This window comes from Mesocricetus auratus, unplaced genomic scaffold (genome assembly GCF_017639785.1).
Source record: "Mesocricetus auratus isolate SY011 unplaced genomic scaffold, BCM_Maur_2.0 Super-Scaffold_100004, whole genome shotgun sequence".
Classification (NCBI taxonomy): Eukaryota; Metazoa; Chordata; class Mammalia; order Rodentia; family Cricetidae; genus Mesocricetus; species Mesocricetus auratus.
The window spans coordinates 40,348,953-40,369,535 of NW_024429189.1; the positions used below are offsets into that span (position 1 = coordinate 40,348,953).

At 46.1% G+C, this 20,583-nt stretch overlaps 1 protein-coding gene and 1 long non-coding RNA gene across 3 annotated transcripts in view; one reads left to right on the top strand and one right to left on the bottom strand.

Annotated features, from left to right (window-relative positions):
• Positions 1–16,715: 16,715 nt before the first annotated feature.
• LOC121140381 lies at positions 16,716–19,235 on the bottom strand. Its single transcript, XR_005877189.1, has 3 exons — positions 18,699–19,235; positions 18,213–18,345; positions 16,716–17,663 (listed from the first exon to the last, which is right to left on the bottom strand). It is a non-coding gene; the product is annotated as an uncharacterized LOC121140381 (long non-coding RNA).
• The window catches only part of Itga6 (integrin subunit alpha 6), a 66,133-nt gene continuing 63,622 nt past the window's right edge, over positions 18,073–20,583 (top strand). The window contains exon 1 of one of the 2 annotated variants that reach the window (XM_040745567.1): positions 18,073–18,361. In XM_040745567.1, coding sequence (XP_040601501.1) covers positions 18,180–18,361 — 182 coding nt within the window. In that variant the 5' untranslated portion in view covers positions 18,073–18,179. The remainder of the gene's footprint in view (positions 18,362–20,583) is intronic. The other variant, XM_040745568.1, reaches the window with a different exon arrangement.

Below are 20,583 nucleotides of genomic sequence, written 5' to 3' on the forward strand. Positions count from 1 at the left end.
ACCGAGAAACTTTGTGTGTCAAATTAGGATGAATGTCCTCAGATATAGGCAAGCATGACACTCCAAGGCAGCAGCTTTACCTAGCAGAGTGTGTCTCCAGATATTTTATATTATGACAAATATTGCATTAAATATTGAGTGCACATATTTCCAAAATAAGTGAGTTAAAAACTTCCTTAGCAAATGACATCATTTAAAATGGCTTTGCCTACTAATGGTGTTGAGTGAAAGGGGCTGTAAGTACCCAGTTCCCAGAACAAATAAGCACCCGGAGGGATAAGTTATGCAATAATTATACAAATCAATAATGTTTCTATATGAAGAAACAAAGCATAATAAAATAAAGATCCATCCACAGAATCTCTCTCTCTCTCTCTCCCTACTTCTTTAGTGTTTAGTGTTATGTGTTATGCCCCAATTCCATAGGGTTAGGACTGAGAGCCAGATTATGATGACTCCTGCCTCATGAAAGGGATTAGTGGCCTTAGAAGAGAGACCCCAGGGAACCCGTCAGTCCTTTCTACTGCCTGGGAGTGACAAGTTCTCACCAGATGTTGAACCTGCTAATGCCTTGGTCTTGAATTTCTAGCTTCTAGAAAAAGAAATTTCTGTTGTTTGTAAGCCACCTGGTTTACAGTATTTTTGTTTCAGCACTCTAAATGAGACCAAGACTAAGGAATGGATATGCTAAGTCTACATGTGGGCAAAAAGCAATTGTTTTTTTCCACTATTCTGTTACTTATTTTTGCTTTTTTTGCAGGGAAGGGAGCTGTAATAGGAAATTTAGAAACATAGAACAATGTCTACTCTATTTTCATTTGTAAAGATGTAATACTATTAAGTCAACTTGTCAAGTTAAGCTTTGGCTGTTTTTTGTCTTTCAGACAGGGTTTCACAGAGATCCACATGACTCTGCTTCCTGAGTACAGGGATTGAGAGCCTGTGTCACCATGCCCAGCTTTGATTTTTAACACCTTGCTAATAAAAATGCCCGAAAGATTTTAGAAAGAACATAACAAAAATTCTAGTATGCTTCTGAAAAAAAAATCCACATCTAAGAAAGTGCCGAGACAAAACAGAATAGCTGATGCAGGGTGTTCCCAGGTTTTAAAATGCATATTACTTTGTTTTCAACACCCTGGTATTCTCTTTCTTTCTCTCTCTTTTTGTTTTGTTTTGTTTTTTGTTTTTTCGAGACAGGGTTTCTCTGTGGCTTTGGAGGCTGTCCTGGAACTCCCTTGGTAGTCCAGGCTGGTCTTGAACCGCCTGCCTCTGCCTCCAGAGTGCTGGGATTAAAGGCGTGCGCCACCAACGCCCAGCCCTCTCTCTTTTTTTAAAAAAAATGTTTATTTGTTTTTATGTGTACAAGTGTTTTGCTGGCATGTGTGTCTATGCATGTCTGGTGCACAGGTCCTCTGGGAGAGCACCAGTGCTCTTAGCTGCTGAGCCATCTCTCCAGCCCCTCTCTACATGATACTCTTACAGAAGGAGATTAATTGGATGCTACCCCCAACATCTGCACCGTGCCTGGAATGTGAACAGTGGATACTTAATGTTTGATGAGTAAGTAAATGAATATATGAAATGTATGCATTTAGAAAGAAAACTGATATTAGGAAAATCTATAAGCTTTAAATCTCTGCATGAAAGTTAAAGGAGACACTGAAAGACAAATACTGCACATTCTGTCCTGCATGTGGATCCCGGCCTCTGATGGTTATATGTGTGTGTTTGTGTGGGTGTGAGTGTGAGTGGAGGCCAAGAAACCAGAGCCTATGAGACAGGGGGATGTCTTAGAGCAGGATGGGGAGGACAATAGAACGGGAGTGATGTAAAAATGGGGCCCATGGGTGTAGTAAGGGAAGGTGGCCAGGGAGATCGGTGGGAATCAACCAAAATGCCCAACCACTGAACTAGTTTGCCCCTGATCCCACTAGGAAACAGGTTACTATGGTTGGTAATTAAAAATAAGGCTTAGAGGTTAAAGCACTTGGCAAGGGTGAGGATGTGAGTTCAGATCTTCAGAGCCCACGGAGAATACTGGGTGGGCTTGGCAGCCCTCTGACAACCACAGCTTCCAAGGCAGACACAGAGGATCCCAGAGCAAGCTGGCTGGACATCTACATCCAAGTAGTGAGCTCTGGGCCGGGGAGACGTTGCCCCAGAGAATAAGCTGGAAGAGTGTGCAAGACGATTCCCGGCATCAGCCTTGGCTTTCCCATATGCGGGCTCACACAAATACATTCAAACAAGTGCCCCCCACACATGCGGAATGCACACACAAACACATACAAGTGTCCCCCCACACACGCGGAATGCACACACAAGCACATACAAGTAGAATAATACAAATAAATCTTTTTTGAAATTGGCTGAGTTGTGCTTCTAGTCCAGTTACTTGGGAAGAAAGTAACTGTAAGTAGTTAACATAACATTTCTTAAATAAGATTGAATCCCAGCTCATGCCTTCAGTGTTCCTCAGGTTAGATCAATTTATAGAATGCTTTTTTAATGAAAAAAAAAAAACCCTGACTAGCTCACATAACAATTCAAACTGTTTTATGGATAACATTACTTTAAATATAAACATAAAACTAGCTACATACTTGCTGGGTGTTGGTGGCACACGTCTTTAATCCCAGCACTTGGGAGCCAGAGAAAGGCAGATCTCTGTGTGTTCGAGGCCAGCCAGGTCTACAGAGCGAGTTCCAGGACAGCCTCCAAAGCAATAAGGAGAAACCCTGTCTCAGAAAAGCAAAGCAAAACAAAACTAGCTACATTACTCTTGGTTTTTCGGCTTTTGGATATAATACCAAAACCAATGTTAAATATTCATAATTTTAGGATCAGTAAATTGAAATGAGCAACAAGACCGTGATGGATGGAGTTCTGTGGCGTCTAAGTTGCTGGTGTGGGGCTGAACAATCGGAAGTTGTGTCTGCTCTGCACTTCAGCTGGTGACTCGATTCTTTTGATCTTGAATGTGATGGGCCATTACTGCACTCTTCCTTGTTGTCAGCGCTTGTATTCTGTTTTTGTCTCCCGATCTACTGTGTTAGTTGTCTAGTCAATTTAGCATGTCCGGCATACAACACTGTGTACAATGTGGCATCGACGGCTTCACACAACTTCCTTTGAAACACAAATGTGGATAATGAACTCCAGGCAGCATATGGTTACAAGCTGGCCATCCTGATGCCCTAGAACGTTCTTGGATTACTTTTCTTAGATCACAATCCAAAGGAAAGCCCCAGGTTTACATTTTTCTCATTCAGAATGTATTCATCTCGGTTTGAGAAATGCCACTCTACCGTATTTGAAGTAGTAATTATTTGTTGGTTTTTGTTTAAATATAGTAGCAGAAACTAGGGAGCCTTTTGTAGTTGTTCCAAATGAGACTTGGAGATGTGATCTGCCCTTCAGTACCAGTCCTTGGCACAGCTGCTCCTGCTGGCACAGGCACTGCCCATCCCACTGTGCAGGTGCATCTACTGAGGCAGGCAGCAGTACTCCAGGCAAAGTGGTGATGGAATTCAGGTCAGAGGTCAAAGTTGCACCCAAGATGGTGAATTGATACAATAACTGAAACTGCTCAGCCTTTAATTTTCTAACCATTCTTTTGACTTTGCCTTTTCTCTTCCTCCTCCTCCTCCCCACCTCCTCCTTCTCCCCCTCCTCCTCCTCCTCCTCTTCTTCTGGGCAGGACCAAACTCCTTTGGCCACCATAAGGACAGTGTCATCTGGGACTTGTACTAAATGCACCCCCCCCCACACACACACACATACACATGCCCTACTCAACTACATGGGTCTAAATGGAAACAGATAATCAGAGATGAGGAGAGCCAAGCCCTCAGCTTGCAAGATGTTACCTCTTATAATTACAGGCCCCGCAAGGGGCAAATCCTTATCGTGGGAAGTTTCTGGTCTTTGCCAAGTACAGCTGTCCCTCAGCGACCTGTGGAGCCCTGCAGATAAAGAGCACCTGGGGATACGTTTGCCTCAGCTGTGGCGTGTGGAGGCACAGCCCTCAGGTATCTGGGTGGGAACTTGTCTTAGTCATAGGGAGACCGGAGAGATTGTTTTTCCAGATCATACCAAGGTCTAGTCACCTCCCTAAATAGCAAGAAAACACAGCTTTAGCCATAGTTACAATTCTAACCAAAAGAAGAGTATAGGTCACTACAGGGAGGTTGTGCAGAATTGATCTGTGAGTGTTAAATAAGACAATATGAGTACTAGATATATAGGGTTTCCCTGTGCTTAAGGCTCTTCAACAACTCCAGACCCGAACTGGAAAAGCTCTTGCTAGTAACATCACTAAGAGCTAGAGGCCTCCTCTTAAGTAATCAGATTTGAGCTGTTCGCAGGGCTGGAGTCACCTGCAGAAGCCTAGGCAGTTCATCCTCACCCTGTACTTGCTGCGTGTTTTTTCGGGCTTCCCAAAGTGGGGCTTAACACACTGTAAGGAAGAAGTGTGACTTATGATCTCTCGTGGGAGCCCTTTGATATCAGTCAAATTTGGGAAGCCAAATATTTATAAATATGTCCCCACATGCACAAAAGGGTGTAAACTAAACGGCCAGCAGAGCTTATCTCAAGGAAGTAGTATTGGACATGGTAGAAAACGTCACTTTCTGTTTCATATACTTCTATTGTCCAGGTTTCTTTGTTTAAAAATGAATATGTGACTCATACCTTACAAAGTAACATGGCTCTGTCCTTTAGAGTCCTTTTATTTACTTATTAAAAATCAAACTGGATCCACACTCATACCAGCAGCAGATAAGACTCAGGGTACATTACAGTAAGTTGATTTGAGTCGATGGATGTTAGGAGGGACCAGAGGAAACAGATAATGTGACTCTCTGTCTACAAACAGGAAGGCTGATTTTATGTTCCTTTTTACCTGAACCCATGGGTTGGGAAGTATTATGGCACTTGGTCACCGTGCCCTGTGAAAGCAGAAAATTCAGCCTTAGTAAGGAGGCCCAAATGTTGGCAAGCTGTTGCTTCCTCTCCACCAAGCATTTGCTCTGCAGCTTTCTAGTTTCTGGGCAGATGCCTCCATGGTGGCCTACTGCAGACTCAATGGGCTGTAGGGGGTTGGACTGCCGTTGAGAAGCAGGCACGCTACTTCCATCCTGATTGGGTTTCTGGATGGGTCTGGAGGAGACATTTGCTGAGAGAAAGAAGATGGACTGTCTGGTCCTGAATCTGCTCATTATTCTTTATGAACCTTAGTTTCCTCAAGGCAACACACACAACTCTGAGCTGTATGCTATCTCTACAGCCTCTTGCAGCTTGAAACTTCTCTGACCTCTAGAGTCCCTAAAAAGTTTTAAGCAGTATTGTGGAGTTCCTTTGTCATCCTAAAGCAAGCAAACAAAAGCTGATTAGATACAACAGCATGATATGCCAAAGTCTCCCATATCTTTACAGGGATGTGGGAGAGCTGGCAGGCATGGCGTACTTCGAGTTTCTCCTGAAACAGACTTTGGTGTAGGTTTCTGTTTCCTGCTTCATCCTGGAGTCAAGGCTGCCACTAGTTTTAGATGGGATTCTGTGAATTTGATAATATAGTGCTCTCTGTTGAGAAAATACAGATGGAATTTTTGTGCCATTAGAAAAAAAGTAGGGTCTCATTATAAAGTTCAATCTCAAAATCTCAATCCTACTGTCTCAGCCTCCTGGGTGCTGGGTTTGCAAAACTGAACCACCACATCTGCTCTCCTGTGTTACTTTTTGTTTGTTTGTTTTGTTTTTTTGAGACAGGGTTTCTCTCTGTGGCTTTGGAGGCTGTCCTGGAACTCACTCTGTAGACCAGGCTGGCCTCAAACTCACAAAGATCCGCCTGCCTCTGCCTCCCGAGTGCTGGGATTAAAGATGTGTGCCACCAACACCTGGCTCCTGTGCTACATACCTATACATTCAAGTGTAAGCTTGTGTATGTATGCTATATGTCCTATGTCTTCTCACATGTGTGTGCACATGTATACCTGTGTATTCCCACGTGTGTGTGTGCATATGGAAGTCAATGGCAGGTGTCTTTCTTTAGTGTTCACCTTGATTTTTATTTATTTATTTATTATGAATACAACATCCTGCCTCTATGTATGCCAGCAGGCCAGGAGAGGGCACCAGATCTCATTACGGATGATTGTGAGCCACCATGTGGTTGCTGGGAACTGAACTCAGGACCTCTGGAAGAGCAGTCAGCGCTCTTAACCTCTGAGCCATCTCTCCAGCCCCTCACCTTGATTTTTGAAACATGGTCTTTCACTGAACCTGGAGCCACCTAAATTGGCAAGAATATCTGGCCAGAAAGCTCTAGGAATCTTCCTGTCTCTGCCTGCCTGCACTAGGATTGCGGGTGCATGGTGCCATGCCCAGGTTCTTATGTGGGATCTGGCAACCTGAAGTTGGGTCTTCATGCTTGTGAGGTATGCACTTTGTCAACCAAGCCATCTCCCCATCCGTTCCTCAACACTTTCTACCAATCTATGCGACCCTCATCCTATTATGAAAAGAAATGAGACCAGTTACTATGCCAGGATCTCTACAGAATCACACTGGTGATTTCTGTCAAGTTTGTGTGTGTGTGTGTGTGTGTGTGTGTGTGTGTGTGTGTGTATGTACATATATGTATGTATGTATTTGTGACTTGCCTGCTAAGAATATTTCCAATTGCCTGGGATCAAATTAGGAGCAATTGTGTGGTTTTTGCTGTCTTCCAGAGTAGTAGAGATTTAATTTAATTTATTCCAGTTAAAATGTCCTTAATTTATTATGAGATATTTTACAAGGCAAGTGTTTTGAAACTTGTAGTGATTTCACTCTTTACATACACACACCCATTATTTTCAGATACAGTGACTTGACGCTGTCAGTTTAGTTTATTGTTGGGAAAGTCTGTGCCAAAATAGATACAGCATGAATTCTTGGACTCAAGTTCATGAACTGTCAACAGCCCACTCAACAATGAAATGTGGTGTGTCCAGTGGTCATCTTGGGCTCAGCTGCAGAAGCGCTGCTCCCTGGTTCTGTCACACTAAATATATCCATCTCCCAGAGGATAGAGAGCAGGCTCACGGTCTCTACTCAGGCAGCCACTCCGAACTAGTGGTAAACATTGTGATTAGTGAGAAATGTTTTCACATCAGGGGCGTGCTTTGCCCCTTCTTACAGGGAAGGAAAACGGGCAAGGCAAATAACCATCAGCCCCACTCACTTCCGCTTGTGGCTTCAGCTAGTGTGTAAATACAAGATGCACAGGGCCAGAAAATGTCCTAAATTAACACAGCACTCCAAGTGCATTGCCAGTGCCAGGGAGTGATGGGAAATTGGCATTCCTGATGGAGCTGTGGTGAGTATTCATTCTTTTTTCCATTTGGAAGCTAAGCATGTGCAATTCAAGAGACTGGCAACGAGAGGGACTGTAGCCTCCTTAACTTTCCACAGTCCGGAGAGTGAAATTCATATTCTAAACTGGGAGCTTTTATAGATGCATGTAAGTGAGAAATAGAACTGAAAGCAAGTCTGCTTTTCACTGGTGTTCTGAGTAATACATTAAAAACAAACAGCACATCACTTCATGGATATACAATCTGGGATCATGCTTCCATCACTATTTTAGGGGTTATAGGAATTTGGATACATCCTCTGTTCATTTCTCTTTAGTATTCAAATTTCAAAAGTGGTTGCCAGAATCTCCTTGGACATACAGAATGATGGGGAAATAGAAGAGTGCCTCATCATAAATAAAATGCTGAAGTCGGAGCCTGGAGGGTTAACCCCACCACCACCTCCGGGGGAACCAGCAGCTCACTCCTCTGGTAGAGCTGCTCTCTGGAGATGAATGGCTTGGTTTTATGTCTCCAACTGTTCCGCACAAATGAACCAAACTGGGAATCAGTTGGAATCAGTGAAGCTGAACACAGCTCTAGTTATTGTCTCCATGGCTCCCACGAAACCCCTGTGCCAAACTGATTAGATTTACAGTTCATTCGATAAGCTTGTCTGCTCATGGCACAGAAGGCGGCAAACCAGTTCACAAAATGAAGTTGGAGTTGGAGAGGGGGAAACACACAATTCATTTAACGAAGAGGGAGGCTTGTGTGGGGATCATTGAGGATTTTCGAAAGGCTGTCTCATGCTGGGATCCTTGGTTTCAGCGCTGAAATGGCAAGTGAGGATCTGCCTTCTTGTCTACCACTAAGTCTGCAGTGGCAACTTAATACTTTGTAATCATAGGTGAGTGGGTGTGTGCATATGCACATGCATGTGTGTGCGCGTGCACGTGTGTTGTATGGGTATCTTCATGTGGGTACAAATGTGTGGGAATGCATGTGGTGAACAGAGTGTAAAGTTAATTCTTTTCCTTTGGCTGTCCTGGGACTCATGAGGTAGACCAGGGTGGCTGTAACTCACAGAGATCCACTTGCCTTTGCCTCATAAGCACTGGGACTAAAGGTGTGTACTACCATGCCCAGTTTGACCAACCTACTTGTTGAGACAGGATTTTTCACTGGACCTTGAGTTAGGCTGCCTGGGTACTGGACTTCAGGGATCCACCCGTCAACAGTCCACTTTGGTACTGGGGTTACAGATATATGCCACAATACCCGGATTTTATGTGAGGTGCGCATTCAAAAATCAAGTCCTGATGCTTGTGGGGCAAGAGCTTTACTGGCTGAGCCGTCTTGCCAGTATGTGATCGTGGATGTGCTTGACTCGGATACAACTAAGGACAAGAAAGGACTCTTTAAAAATGAAGCGGGTTGGGCAGCACTGTGTGGGTCTGTGGAAGCTATCACCAACCACAGGACGAGTTGCATTTGTCTCCAGTTCTCTCTCTCCCAACCTTAAGCTAGAGACTGAGGGAAACTGAACAAAGCCTACCCCACTGGCACAGGCTTTGGATCTATTAGTCATGCAGCCATGACATCACCACCCCCAAACTTTTTCTAGCCACTTTTTAAAAAATATATAAATGATGTCACTTCTCAGAGAGCATAGTTCAATAGCCTAGTCTAACCTAGCACTATGGACTTAATCCCTCAGTGACAATGGCGGAGGCAGGGGCCAACGGAGCAGAGGCTAATACCGTCCCACAGAGAGCACTCTTCTGGGAGCACTGCACACATCCGGTTTCGTTATCCACCGCTTCATCACAAGCTTGGTGGCTTGAAACAACACTTTCTTTATTAATGCCTGTAATTCTGTGGGTCTCAGGTTCAGATAGGGTTTGCCTGGTAATTCTTCTGCTCCGTTTAGCGCCATCCATGGTTACATAGTGGCATTTAGCTGATAGGTAGGCTAGCTTGGAGGTCCAAGATAGCTGCAGATCACTGCCAGGATCCTGCTATGAACAAGGGGTGGGCTGTCTGTGCTCCCCTTTTCCATGTGGTTCACATCTATTCAACCACGGGAAGTGGACCACTTAGATGGTGAGTGTAAGAACCAGTGTTCCAGGCATGCTGGGAGTAAGTTATAAGGGCCTTTCACGGTAGCCTTGAAAGTCTCCTCCATGAGCCAGACGTAGTGGCACCCACCTGTAATCTTCAGCACTTGGAAGGCTGAGGCAGGCAGACCTCTGTGAGCTTGGGGCCAGCCTGCATTACATAGTGAATTCCATGACAGCCAGAGCTACATAGGGAGACCCCAACTTGAAAACAGAAAAATAAAAATAAAAAAAGAAAGAAAAAGAAAGTCTCCTTCATGTTCACTACTGGTGAAGAAAATAACCAATGCCGGTTCAGATTAAAGAAGAGAGGCAGAAACTTAGAAAAAGAATAAATAAATAAACACCATCTATGTCTTACTTGATTGCTACAAATCTCTTCTTGCGGTCTGAGAAAAAGAATTCAGCACTTTTCAAATCTCTTGCCCATTAATGGGAAAAAGATAGAAGGAAATTCTTAAGAATCCTTTACATAGCCCCAAGGGAAGAAGACATGTTTCTCTTTTCAAAAGATTCTATATTTCTTGCCAGGCTTGGTTTAAGTTTCTCTGGGAACAAAAGCTCTAAATTTGGCTCTGTTGAGGCCCCTCTCCTGACATCATGGCTTTTAATCCCGATAAACACTAAGTACTTAATAATATTTAGTAACATTTGCAAGATCCATTAAGAATACATGACTCAGAGTAACCACACGGCTTTCTAATAGATAACACTTGCGTGGCATTGCTACTATTGGCCTTGAGTAAGTAAATCATCAAGAAAACTGAGTCCGGATCAAACTCTGGGACTAACACACTGCATGCTCTTTCGCCCTTTCCCTTGGGGTATAGCATCTCTTATTCCTGTGAGCATGCTGCGTCACCCGCGGCATGGGTCCCCAGAATTCTGGGTGAGCTACAGCTGCGGCTCTGAACAGCATCATATCACACTGCAGATGTGAACTGGAGTTTCTTCCCTTCAGTCTTGCCGCTGCAATAGAAAGTCCCATCGGTAGTGTTCTTCAGGTCCACAGACCTCAGCCACGTTTCTCTGAGACTCAGAGCACATCTCTCCCAGGAACCCTTTCCAGGCTTCCTTCCATTTGAGCCTGTGTAGTGGCGATAGGGATGGCACAGGATGCCGAGGCAGCCTGGGTATTTACTGTTGGGGAGGGTGGCCAGTGAGGGGACGTCCAGGGAGCCCACCGTTAGAACCATTTCCTTCCTACGTTGCGTCTCACACCTTCGGGTGATGAGGAGACAATGAGGCTCACACTGGGGTTGGCAGATTTGTGGGCACTCTGGGACAGCAGACTCGAGATTGAAACACCGGTCCTCCCAAGACTCTGCTGTTTCGTTCAGCTTCCGGATTTGCAGACAAGGTGACCCTTTCTGAAGCACTCTCGCCTCCTCCGCTCTCCTTTCAAACCCCCCAAACCCTGAGCTAAGCATGTCCACTCCAGATGAGAGATCCACTTCCACATTTTCCAGGCATCTTTGAAGCGCTGGTTGGATCACAGCTTCAGAGAACCGAGTCCCTGTCGGTGCTGATTGGCTGACTTGATGCAGGGGCTTTCCACTTCTTTGGGAATTACTGACCTGGGAAGGGATGTTGTGCCCTTTGGATAGAGTGCACTGTTGGTTATGTTTCATTTTAAACATATAATACAATGGTGATGCGTTTCCTAAAGCAGACAAAAACCGTACCACCAATTTTTGAAGTTTTAGTGTAAAAATGATTGGTGAAAACTCTTAAGTACCATAGTCAGTCATTTCTTGAAGTCTTGTGCACATGATGTATGTGCGTGTAGAGGCCAGAAGACAACTTGGGGGACTCAGTTCTTTTCTTCTACGTTTCCCTGGGGTTAAGAGACCAAAACATTCAGGTCACCAGGCTTTTGTAACAAACACTTTTACCCGATGAGTCATCTTGTCCATCTCATAGCCACTCATTCTTAGTCGTAATTTTTATGCCCTAGCCCAGTGTTGGGCACTGTGGATACAGAAATGACTTATGTGGTCCCTATCCTCCTCCCCCCTCAAAACATGACATTTTTTATAGCATGAAGCCATATAAGTAGATAAACCATACCATTCAATAAGACGTATCAAGCTTGTCTATGATGACCTGTCTGAGAATGAAGAATCTGGATAGATAACCTACTTATTATGGCCTTCTCTCTCCAAGTTATTATCCTAGGTGGAAAATAAAAAATAACTGGAACACACACACACACACACACACACACACCATATACATATGTATACAGTATGTTTAAGCTACTTGAATTTTGGAATATGTTTATAAAATAATATATAACTCCATTTCCTGAATTAAAAAAAGATTTATTTATTTTATTTTATGTGCAGTGATGTTCTGCCTCCATGTATGTCTGTGTGAGGATGTCAGATCTCCTGCAACTGAAATTACAGACAATTGTGAGCTGCCATGTGGGTGCTGGGAATTGAAACCTGGGTCCTTTGGAAGAGCAGCCAGTGCTCTTAACCACTGAGTCATCTCTCCAGCCACCCCCCATCCCACTTTCCTGAATTTTAATTATTTTAAAAATATAGATGGAGCCTGAGCATGGTGACAGTTGCAGCACTGGGAAGGTTCAGGAAGATCATAAACTCAGGGGTAACCTGGGCTACACAGTGAGACCCTGTCTCAGAACTCTAAACTAAACAAACCCAGATTGAAATTGATTATGATTACTAGGGCTGCCATCAGCTTACTGTAACAGAGCCTTACCAAAGACTCAGAGAAATAGACGGCATTCGGACTTCTTACAGCATGTAAATAAGTAAATTCTAAAAGCCCCTCAAGCTCAAAGAGGTCACTGTCTCTCTCTCCAGTACTTTACCCCCATTTCAACAGATGAGTCATTGATCCAACGGTTTCTACAACCGCCAGCAACCAGGGGTGGCATGGTTACTTGAGGAAGGTAAGGTTCTAGAACAGTGGGGTGGAGGCTCTCTTCCCTAGGACCTTCCTTAGGAAGGTCCCTCTTCTAGGAAGGCACACATTCTGTGTGGGTTTCCTTAGTTTATATCCTTCCCTGGGCAGGGAGATAGATGGAAGAGCATGTGTTTATACACAAACATCCCAATTTAACATGTTGCTGGTGGCTTTTTTCCTGTCAGAAAACACACTGTATCAAGATCACACTTGGGAAGAGGGTACAATTCCATGTTTGGAAGCAGGAAATGGGGTCTCAGTGGACTCTTCGCCTGCCAAGGCTGAAGAGGGGCCTGAGGGAGTGGTCTGTATTATGAAAGCAGAACTCAGGAAATCCTGATTCTTAATTTGGTCAGACACAGGCAGTGTCTCTCAACAAACATTCCAGTTTCTATGTCTCTAGACATTGACGGAGGAGACGTCTTGAGGAGATACACCGACTTCAGGGTTTCTATAGATTATTCCTGATCCCCTGCCTCCGCTTTCTAAGAGCTAGGATTACAGGCATGTACCACTGCACCCTGACTTCCAGAGATTTAAAAAAAAAATATGATATAAACATCAATGAGCCAAGTTCTCTCCTTTGTCACCAGGGAATGCCCAGAAATGCATCATCTAATATAGAAACATTTGGCCCTTTGCTTTTGGTCATGTGGTTTAGGACAGCAAAGCCATTGTTATAGGGACATTCTTAGCTAGTCAGTGGTTCAACTTTCTGCATTCTTCCCTCTTCTCTTTGTTATTTGTTCTATGCAGTTCACATTACACACTCCACAGAGTTGTCTTTAAATGTTTTGCTAATGTGCCTGTAGAAGAGATCTGTTAAGTACCTACTGAGAACTCAACTGTTCATAGGCAAGTGGCTTGCTTTCCAGATTCATTTTTTTTTAAATTTCTGAATTTGAGAGAGGGTTTCTTGTAGTCCAAGTGGCTTCTCACTATCTCACTTTCTCCTGTCTCTGCCACATGAGTGCTAGGACTTAAGGCCTGTGTCTTTATATGCCTAACCTCAGATTCAAAGGTTTTAAAGAAGAGTTAAGTGTAGGGTCTGATTTCTCTGCCCAATAGCATGTTCTTTTAGTTATTTTTGGTTTTTACGAGACAGGGTTTCTCTGTATTGTTTTGGAGGCTGTCGGTCCAGCCTGGCCTCGAACTCACAGAGATCTGCCTGCCTCTGCCTCCCAAGTGCTGGGATTAAAGGCGTGTGCCACCACCGCCCGGCAGCATGTTCTTTTAGTAGTGTAAGCTTCTTCAATATCTACAACAATATGCATTACCAACATAAATCTCCAAAGAAAATATGGATGCTTTTTCAGTTGGCAGTGAACAATGCATTGCACAAACTCTTCCCCTGACCAAGTAGATTGTGAGAAGAGGAAGATTCAGGAAGTTCTTAGAAAAGTCCTTCTGCTTTCACCTCTTTCTCCCACCAGGCCTCCTAACCAGCTGGTTCCCTGAGCTGTTTGTCTCTTCTGCAGCTATGGAAGCCATATTCAGTGTGCCTTGTTGTTTCTGCAGACACTGGCAAGATGGACACTGTCCCGAACCAGCGAGAAACACAACCTCAGGTGCTGAGAAACGATGGTTTGACAGGGGCTGTTTACAAGCTCTAACCACAACGAATGATTTCTACTTAGAGAAATCTAAGTGATCTCATTCCTATATTATCTGTGTTTAATGCCTGCAGCCTGATACATCTCTTTTGTTTTCCGGGGTGCTTTCTGCTCTGTTGTTTTCACACCGCTGCTTTATTTATTCAGTGAGTATTTACGAGTAGATGCTGAGCTACACATCTCCCACACACTGTCTCATTTAGTTCTCTCACGATCCGGTCACGTAAGCATTCTGAACTTTTTACAGGTGAGTCCTAGGGGGCAGGCATGGTGGAGCGGGGGTTAAGAGGTTTCTGTTCTTGTAGAAGACTGGAGTTTGGGTCCCAGAACCCACGTCAAGTGACTCACAACCACCTGTAAGTCCAGGAGATCTGACACTCTCCTCTGGACTCCTCAGGTACCTCCACACACCTGGAGCACATATACTTAAGTAAACATAAAGTAAAAATAAGCATTTTCTCAAAAAGAAAACCAGGGCTGGAAAAAGGACTCAGCAATTAAGAGTACTGGCTGCTCTTCTAGGGGGTGCTGGGTTCAATTCCCAGCTCCCACAAGGCAGCTCAGACCTGCCTTTAACTCCAGTTCCAGTCCTGAGACTCTGACTTAATCACTGGATTAATCCACTGATGAATTCACTATTTGACAGAGTTCTTCGGAGGTGATGGAATCCCGTGGGGGTGGAGCCTACACCGAAGAAGGTCTCTGGGAACTTGTCCTGGGCGCCGTTTCTTGTTCTGGACCCTTCTCTGTCCACCTCCTGGTAGTCATGGAGTCAAAAGTTCTGCTCCCCACACCCATCCGCCATGATGCTCTGCCTCATTAGAGCCCAGAGACAATGAAGCCAAGAGATAGAGGTGGATTGGAGTCTTTAAACGGAAAACCAAGGTAAGTCCTTCCAGAATTCCTCAAGCTAAACAGTTTGTCACGGAGACAAAAGACTGACCGACGAAGCAAGTAATTTTTCCCTTCAATGAATTAATTTTAAAATAACTCCTTCTTAGCTTTTCCAATATGTGACCCGAGAGGTGTTTCTTTCTAATAACGTCTGGGATGAAGAACCAAGTTTGCCACTTGGAGATCTCATCTTAAGAGTTGGGAACTCACTGCAATGATTCATTTAAGGTTTAAATTTGTTCCTGGCTGGCAAAATGTGGCTTCCTGGCTTAGAAAAATTCTCTGGAAAAAAAATCTCCCCCTAAAATGGCACCATGAAATACTCTGCAGTCTGTAACATTTTTATGACCTCACTGTAAGTGAATTAGAAACATTCAATTGCAATTTACTTTAAAATAGATCTGGGTGTTAAAATAAGGGACAGCTGGCAGTTGGGATTCTTTTGACTTCAACCAACAAGATATTTGCCCCAGTAAGATACACTGTAATTTAGAACAAATAAAACAACTTTAAAAAAAGAAAAAGGAACTATTACAGTTCCATATGGAGGAGAAAACCTCCTAACATTTTTAAAAAGAAAAAAGGTGCCATGGGAAAACTCTCACAAACTAACATGTATCATTGAGAATTGCCTCATTTGGAACCATCTAATGTCTGTTTTTTATTTACAAAGCTATAATATGGGTCAGCATGCCTAGCACCTGAGACCTGTCATATCGGAAAGTCTGAGCCTGAGTGGCGGCTGGTACTAGTGTGACATTCTCGCCATATCATGTCTCGCTGACTCTGTTAACCCCTACTATAGCTATGCAGCTGTAAGGCAGGTTATTCACACTGCAGAGCTGGGAAAATGAAAACATGAAGGACCACATGGTTCACATAAGGCAGAGGCAGGATGTGAGGCAAGAACAAGGTCCCACAGACTGTGCTGACCTCTGACACATGGCCTCTCCTTGAAGAGTTCCCAGGAAGTGTAAGCCTGGGTTATGATGTTTCACCAAAATGCAAGGGTTTCTATGTTGCATAAAAAGCAGCAAATTGGATATTCTCTGATAGCAAAATGATTCAGATTCCCAGGGAATTGAAACGATATTGGACATGGCACAGATTCTCCACATTTCTCTATGGGTGACCAGTACTTTCAAAATATTTGAAAATTCCCTTACTGTGGTGGTTTGAAAGAAAATGCACCCCCCCTCCCAAAGTGAGTGATGCTATTAGGAGGTGTGGCCTTGTTGGAGGAAGTGTCATTGTGGGAGTGGGCTTTGAGGTCTCTTTTGCTCAAGCTTCCCTCAGTGTGACTATCAGTCAACTTCCTGTTCCCTTCAAGGTGTAGCTCTCTCAGCTCCAGAGTCACATCTGCCTGCACGATGCCATTTTCCCTGTCATAATGATAATGGACTGAACCTCTGAAACTGTAATCAAGCCACCCCAATTGAATGTTTTCTTTATAAGAGTTGTGGTGGTCATGGTGTTTCTTCACAGCTATAAAAACCTAAGTAAGACACCTACTAACTGTGAGATATTAAATAAACAAAATTTTTATTTCGTAAGTATATGGGTAAAACTAAGATACTGGTAAAACTAGAACTATTTTGAATTATTCAAATACAGAAAATCCCTTTCTCTCTTTTTGTGGGGGGGGGACGGCTTCTTCTTCTTCTCCTTCTCCTCTTCCTCTTCCTCCTCCTCCTCTTCCTCCTCCTCCTTCTTCTTCTTCTTCTTCCGAGACAGGGTTTCTCTGTGTAGCCCTAGCTGTCCACTCACTCTGTAGACCAGGATGGCCTCAAACTCACAGAGATCCCACCTGCCTCTATCTTCAAGTGCTGGAATTAAACATATACACCACCACTGCCCCATCAACATATGTATTTTAAGAAGAAAACCAATTATATTTTTAAAAATCTCAGAAAGTTAACTTTTTTTTTTGCTATAGTAATATATTGTGGCTTCTTTATTGACATACATCAAGATCTAGCAGAGGGTTACATGATGACAACTGTAATTTGAGACATCTATAACAACCTAATGACCTGGAGAAAACTATTTTCTATTGATGACTGGATTTTTGATAACATAGTCTCCTGCTTTTGTGGTTTTCTGCCTACATTCATAATGAAAAAAAGTGCTAAATGTCAGAGGGTAATAAAAGTGGGGCACTAATGCCAGGTAGTGGAGGTACATGCCTTTAATTCCAGTCAGCAGGTGGATCGAGGCCAGCCTGGTTCACAGAGCTAATTCCAGGACAGCTAGGGCTGTTACACAGAGAAACACTGTCTGGGGGTTGGGGACGATGGGACACTAAAATGTACACTTTTGTTCTCAGCCAAGTTCTTCATATCCTTGAAACAAGTTTTTCTTTCCTAAAATAAGGATGCCTCAAAAACCAACACCTCCCTGGAAGCCTCACCCTATGCCCGGGTGGCACAGCCTTCAAGCCACCCCACACGGACCTAAGAGCATCTCTAGGCAGTTCTTCTAACTAAACCAGGAAATTTGGGTATTAAAGGGGACAATAAATAGTTGAACTCCAGAGCCCCACATCAAAGGACTCAGAGTCAGCAAGGTTGAGTTTCCATTTCTTTCCTCATCTGCCAAGGGAATCCCACTTCCTAGGATTGAACGAGATAGACGGCACAGTACTATCGAAGTGTGCTAGTGTCACGTTTTCGACGCTCGAGTGCCTGGGGAGCCAGCAAGTATGTGGCGCCAATCCATCCGCAAGAGCTGGGCACGGTTAGGTGCGTCTTGAACCCCTGCAGAATGGATGAGCCAAGTAAGACTTTGTACATCGGCCCACAGCTCCTAGAACTGCCGGCTTCAGGCGCCCTGGACTTCACTTCGGTGACAGGTAGGAAGACGCCCCGGGTAGCATTCCTGGACTCCGGGACGCAGGGGGCCCTTCCGGGCAGGTGGCGGGACGGTGGGAGGGAGCTGCGGGTGCGCCGCTGCGGGGCGGGGCCGGCAGGAAGGTGCCCTAGGCGGGCCGGGCCTCGGGCGGGGCGGGGCGGGGCGAGGCGGGGCCGGCGCCCTCGTCACTTGATAAAACGCCTGAGAGTCTCTAGAGAACAACGGGCTCATTGAGCGCTTGCGAGCTGCAGGCGTGGGGGAGCGGCCGGACGGAGAGCGCGAGCCGGCCGGGGGTGGGGCCGCGCGCAGGGCGACCGAGGCGAAGTGGCCGCAGAGGCGCGCCAGGCAGCCCGGCCCCGGCCCCGAGCCCGCGCGCACGGCGGCCGCAGCAGCTCCTTGCGTCCCTCCCATCGCGTGCGCCCATGGCGGTCGCGGGCCGGCTGTGCCTGCTCTACCTGTCCGCAGGGCTTCTGGCCCGTCTGGGCGCAGCCTTCAACCTGGACACCCGTGAGGACAACGTGATCCGGAAATCGGGGGATCCCGGGAGTCTCTTCGGCTTCTCTCTCGCCATGCACCAGCAGCTGCAGCCTGAGGACAAGCGGCTGTGAGTTTCCCGACTCTTCCCACACCCAACCCGGGCGCCGCGCTGCGCCAGGGGGAGCGAGGGCGCGCCCTACTGCCTCCCGTTCCGCGTGCCCAGAGCCCATCCGAGGGCCAGCCCTGCCCTGCCCGGCCCGGCCCTACCTTGGCCCGCCTGCACTTCTCCGACCCAAAACTTGCGGGGCCCGGCCAGCCGCGTCCTCCGCGCCCTTCGCCCTGCGCTCTGCGCCCCCGAGGAGCGAAGAGTAACGTGGGGGAAACCCCAGGCCCAGCCCCGGGACCTCCCCCCCTCCCCCAAGTGCTTTCCGCGGTTCTCCTCTCCGGGCTTATTTTGCACGGACCCCGGCAGGTGGCACGCTTTGCTGAGCCTCACGTGTGCGCCGGGGACGGTGATGGGACGTTGGGTTGCGGGAAGTCTTTCAGGGAGATCCAGGCCTTTCTCAAACTCTCCGATCGTCCTGTCTCCACCCTGGCTCGTGCGCCCCGCGGAAGTTGGGAAGCCACTTTTAACTGTCCTGTGTGACTGTTCCCTGCCGAGTGGGAGCCTCTACTTTCACAGGCTTTTTAAAAAGCACCTGTTCCGCAGGGCTGGCTCAGCTGTGAAAGTAAGCTGCTTCAACGGTGTGCTAGCTCCCCCTCCCAGCTCCCTGATCGCTCGGCAACACCCAAGAATTCATGGTCCCCAGTACTGGAGGAGCTAGACCACAGTGACCCATCTGAGCAGGGCCTTAGCAAAGAAGGTTCTGAAGTGACAATCATCCCCCACAAATGCTCCCAGGAGAAAGCGACTGGTTCTCCCTTTTAAACAGTGTTGGCTCCCACATGACCCAGTTCTTTGATCGGGGAAGGTTTTCTGGAGCTTGGCCGCCTCAGCCGCAGTTGGGGCTGCATTCTTGATCCATGCTCCCGAAGCTCTTTCTGACAACAAAAGATCCTCCTCCCCTCCCAGGCCTTGAGTTGAACCCAGGTCCTTCCAGGACCAGCAGAGCGGAGAGGGCAGAGTGCAGTCAAGGGGGAGGGAGAGGCCAATATGATTTTTAACTGGAGACAACCCCGATTTCAGCTAGTTAACAACTTTGAAGTTTATGCGTGTAGTGGACTTGAGAATCTTAAGGTCAGGTTTTCCTGATGACACCAAGCAGAGAAATCCGCTGTGGGTGGGGTGGTCCCACGCAGGAAGAGGGTCTCAGTCTGCTTTCTCTCGGAAATAATTGTTGGTACGCTGTAAATCTGAAGTGAAAGTTTTTCCCCCCTGTCACACATGTCTCACATGTCTCAAAACATGTGTGACAGACACACGTTACCCACATGGAGAAGTGATTGTGGGCCCACAGAGGGAAAGCATTCCTTCTCTTTGACATTTTCCCGGTGTCAGAGACCACAGAGGCTGACTTCCTGAGACAAGCCCAAGCAGACATTGCCATGGGGGATAAGTGGAGCAAGAAATGTCCTTGGGATGGAGATTGCAAATTGTGCCTTTAGTCAGGAATCTGTTGTCATTAAAGCAGCAGCCCTGGGCCTGCTAAAACTTGTCACTGCCGCTGGGTTTCTCTGCTATTACAGCTGCTGCAGCTCCTCTTGAGGCTGAGGCCTGAGGCCTTTAAGTACTCCTTGGAGGCTGGTGGAGGGCAGTGGCTGGCCAGACCCTCAGCTGCGTAGAGACAGACCCACTGTCAGGGAGCTGTGCACAGAACTGCATCTCGGGCTGTGGATTGTGTCTGGTACCTCTCACCCTGTCAAAGCATCCCAGGTTCAAGAGTAGCATAGGCGCTCTAAGGAGTCAGCACACACAGCCCCCATCACCCCCATGGCTTCCTTTTACAGAGAAGGATGTGGGTGTAAAGGACAGCCAGTGACCCTGATGGGACACTGGGCCCAGTTTCCGGATCCATTGGGAAGATCTCAGGGAACTGGGGGCTGGGGTGGGGTGGGAGAGGTGGAAAGCTGAATTTAGGTTTCCTCTTGGCCACTTATGCTGCTGCTATTCGTTTGCTTTAAACGGTAGTTTCTTCACTTGTAGAGTGGAGATGTTTCTGCTTCCTTGGGTGGTTGTGAAGATTAAAAGAGCATGCAAACTGCCCAGTGTGTGTCCTGTGTCCCGTGTCCTACCCCCCCCCATGGACACCTGCTGCTTAAATGGAAATGTTGATGGTGATTCGTTTAAAAGTAGAAATTGGGCTGGGGGGTGGTGGCACACACCCTTAATCTCAGCAGAGGCAGGCAGAT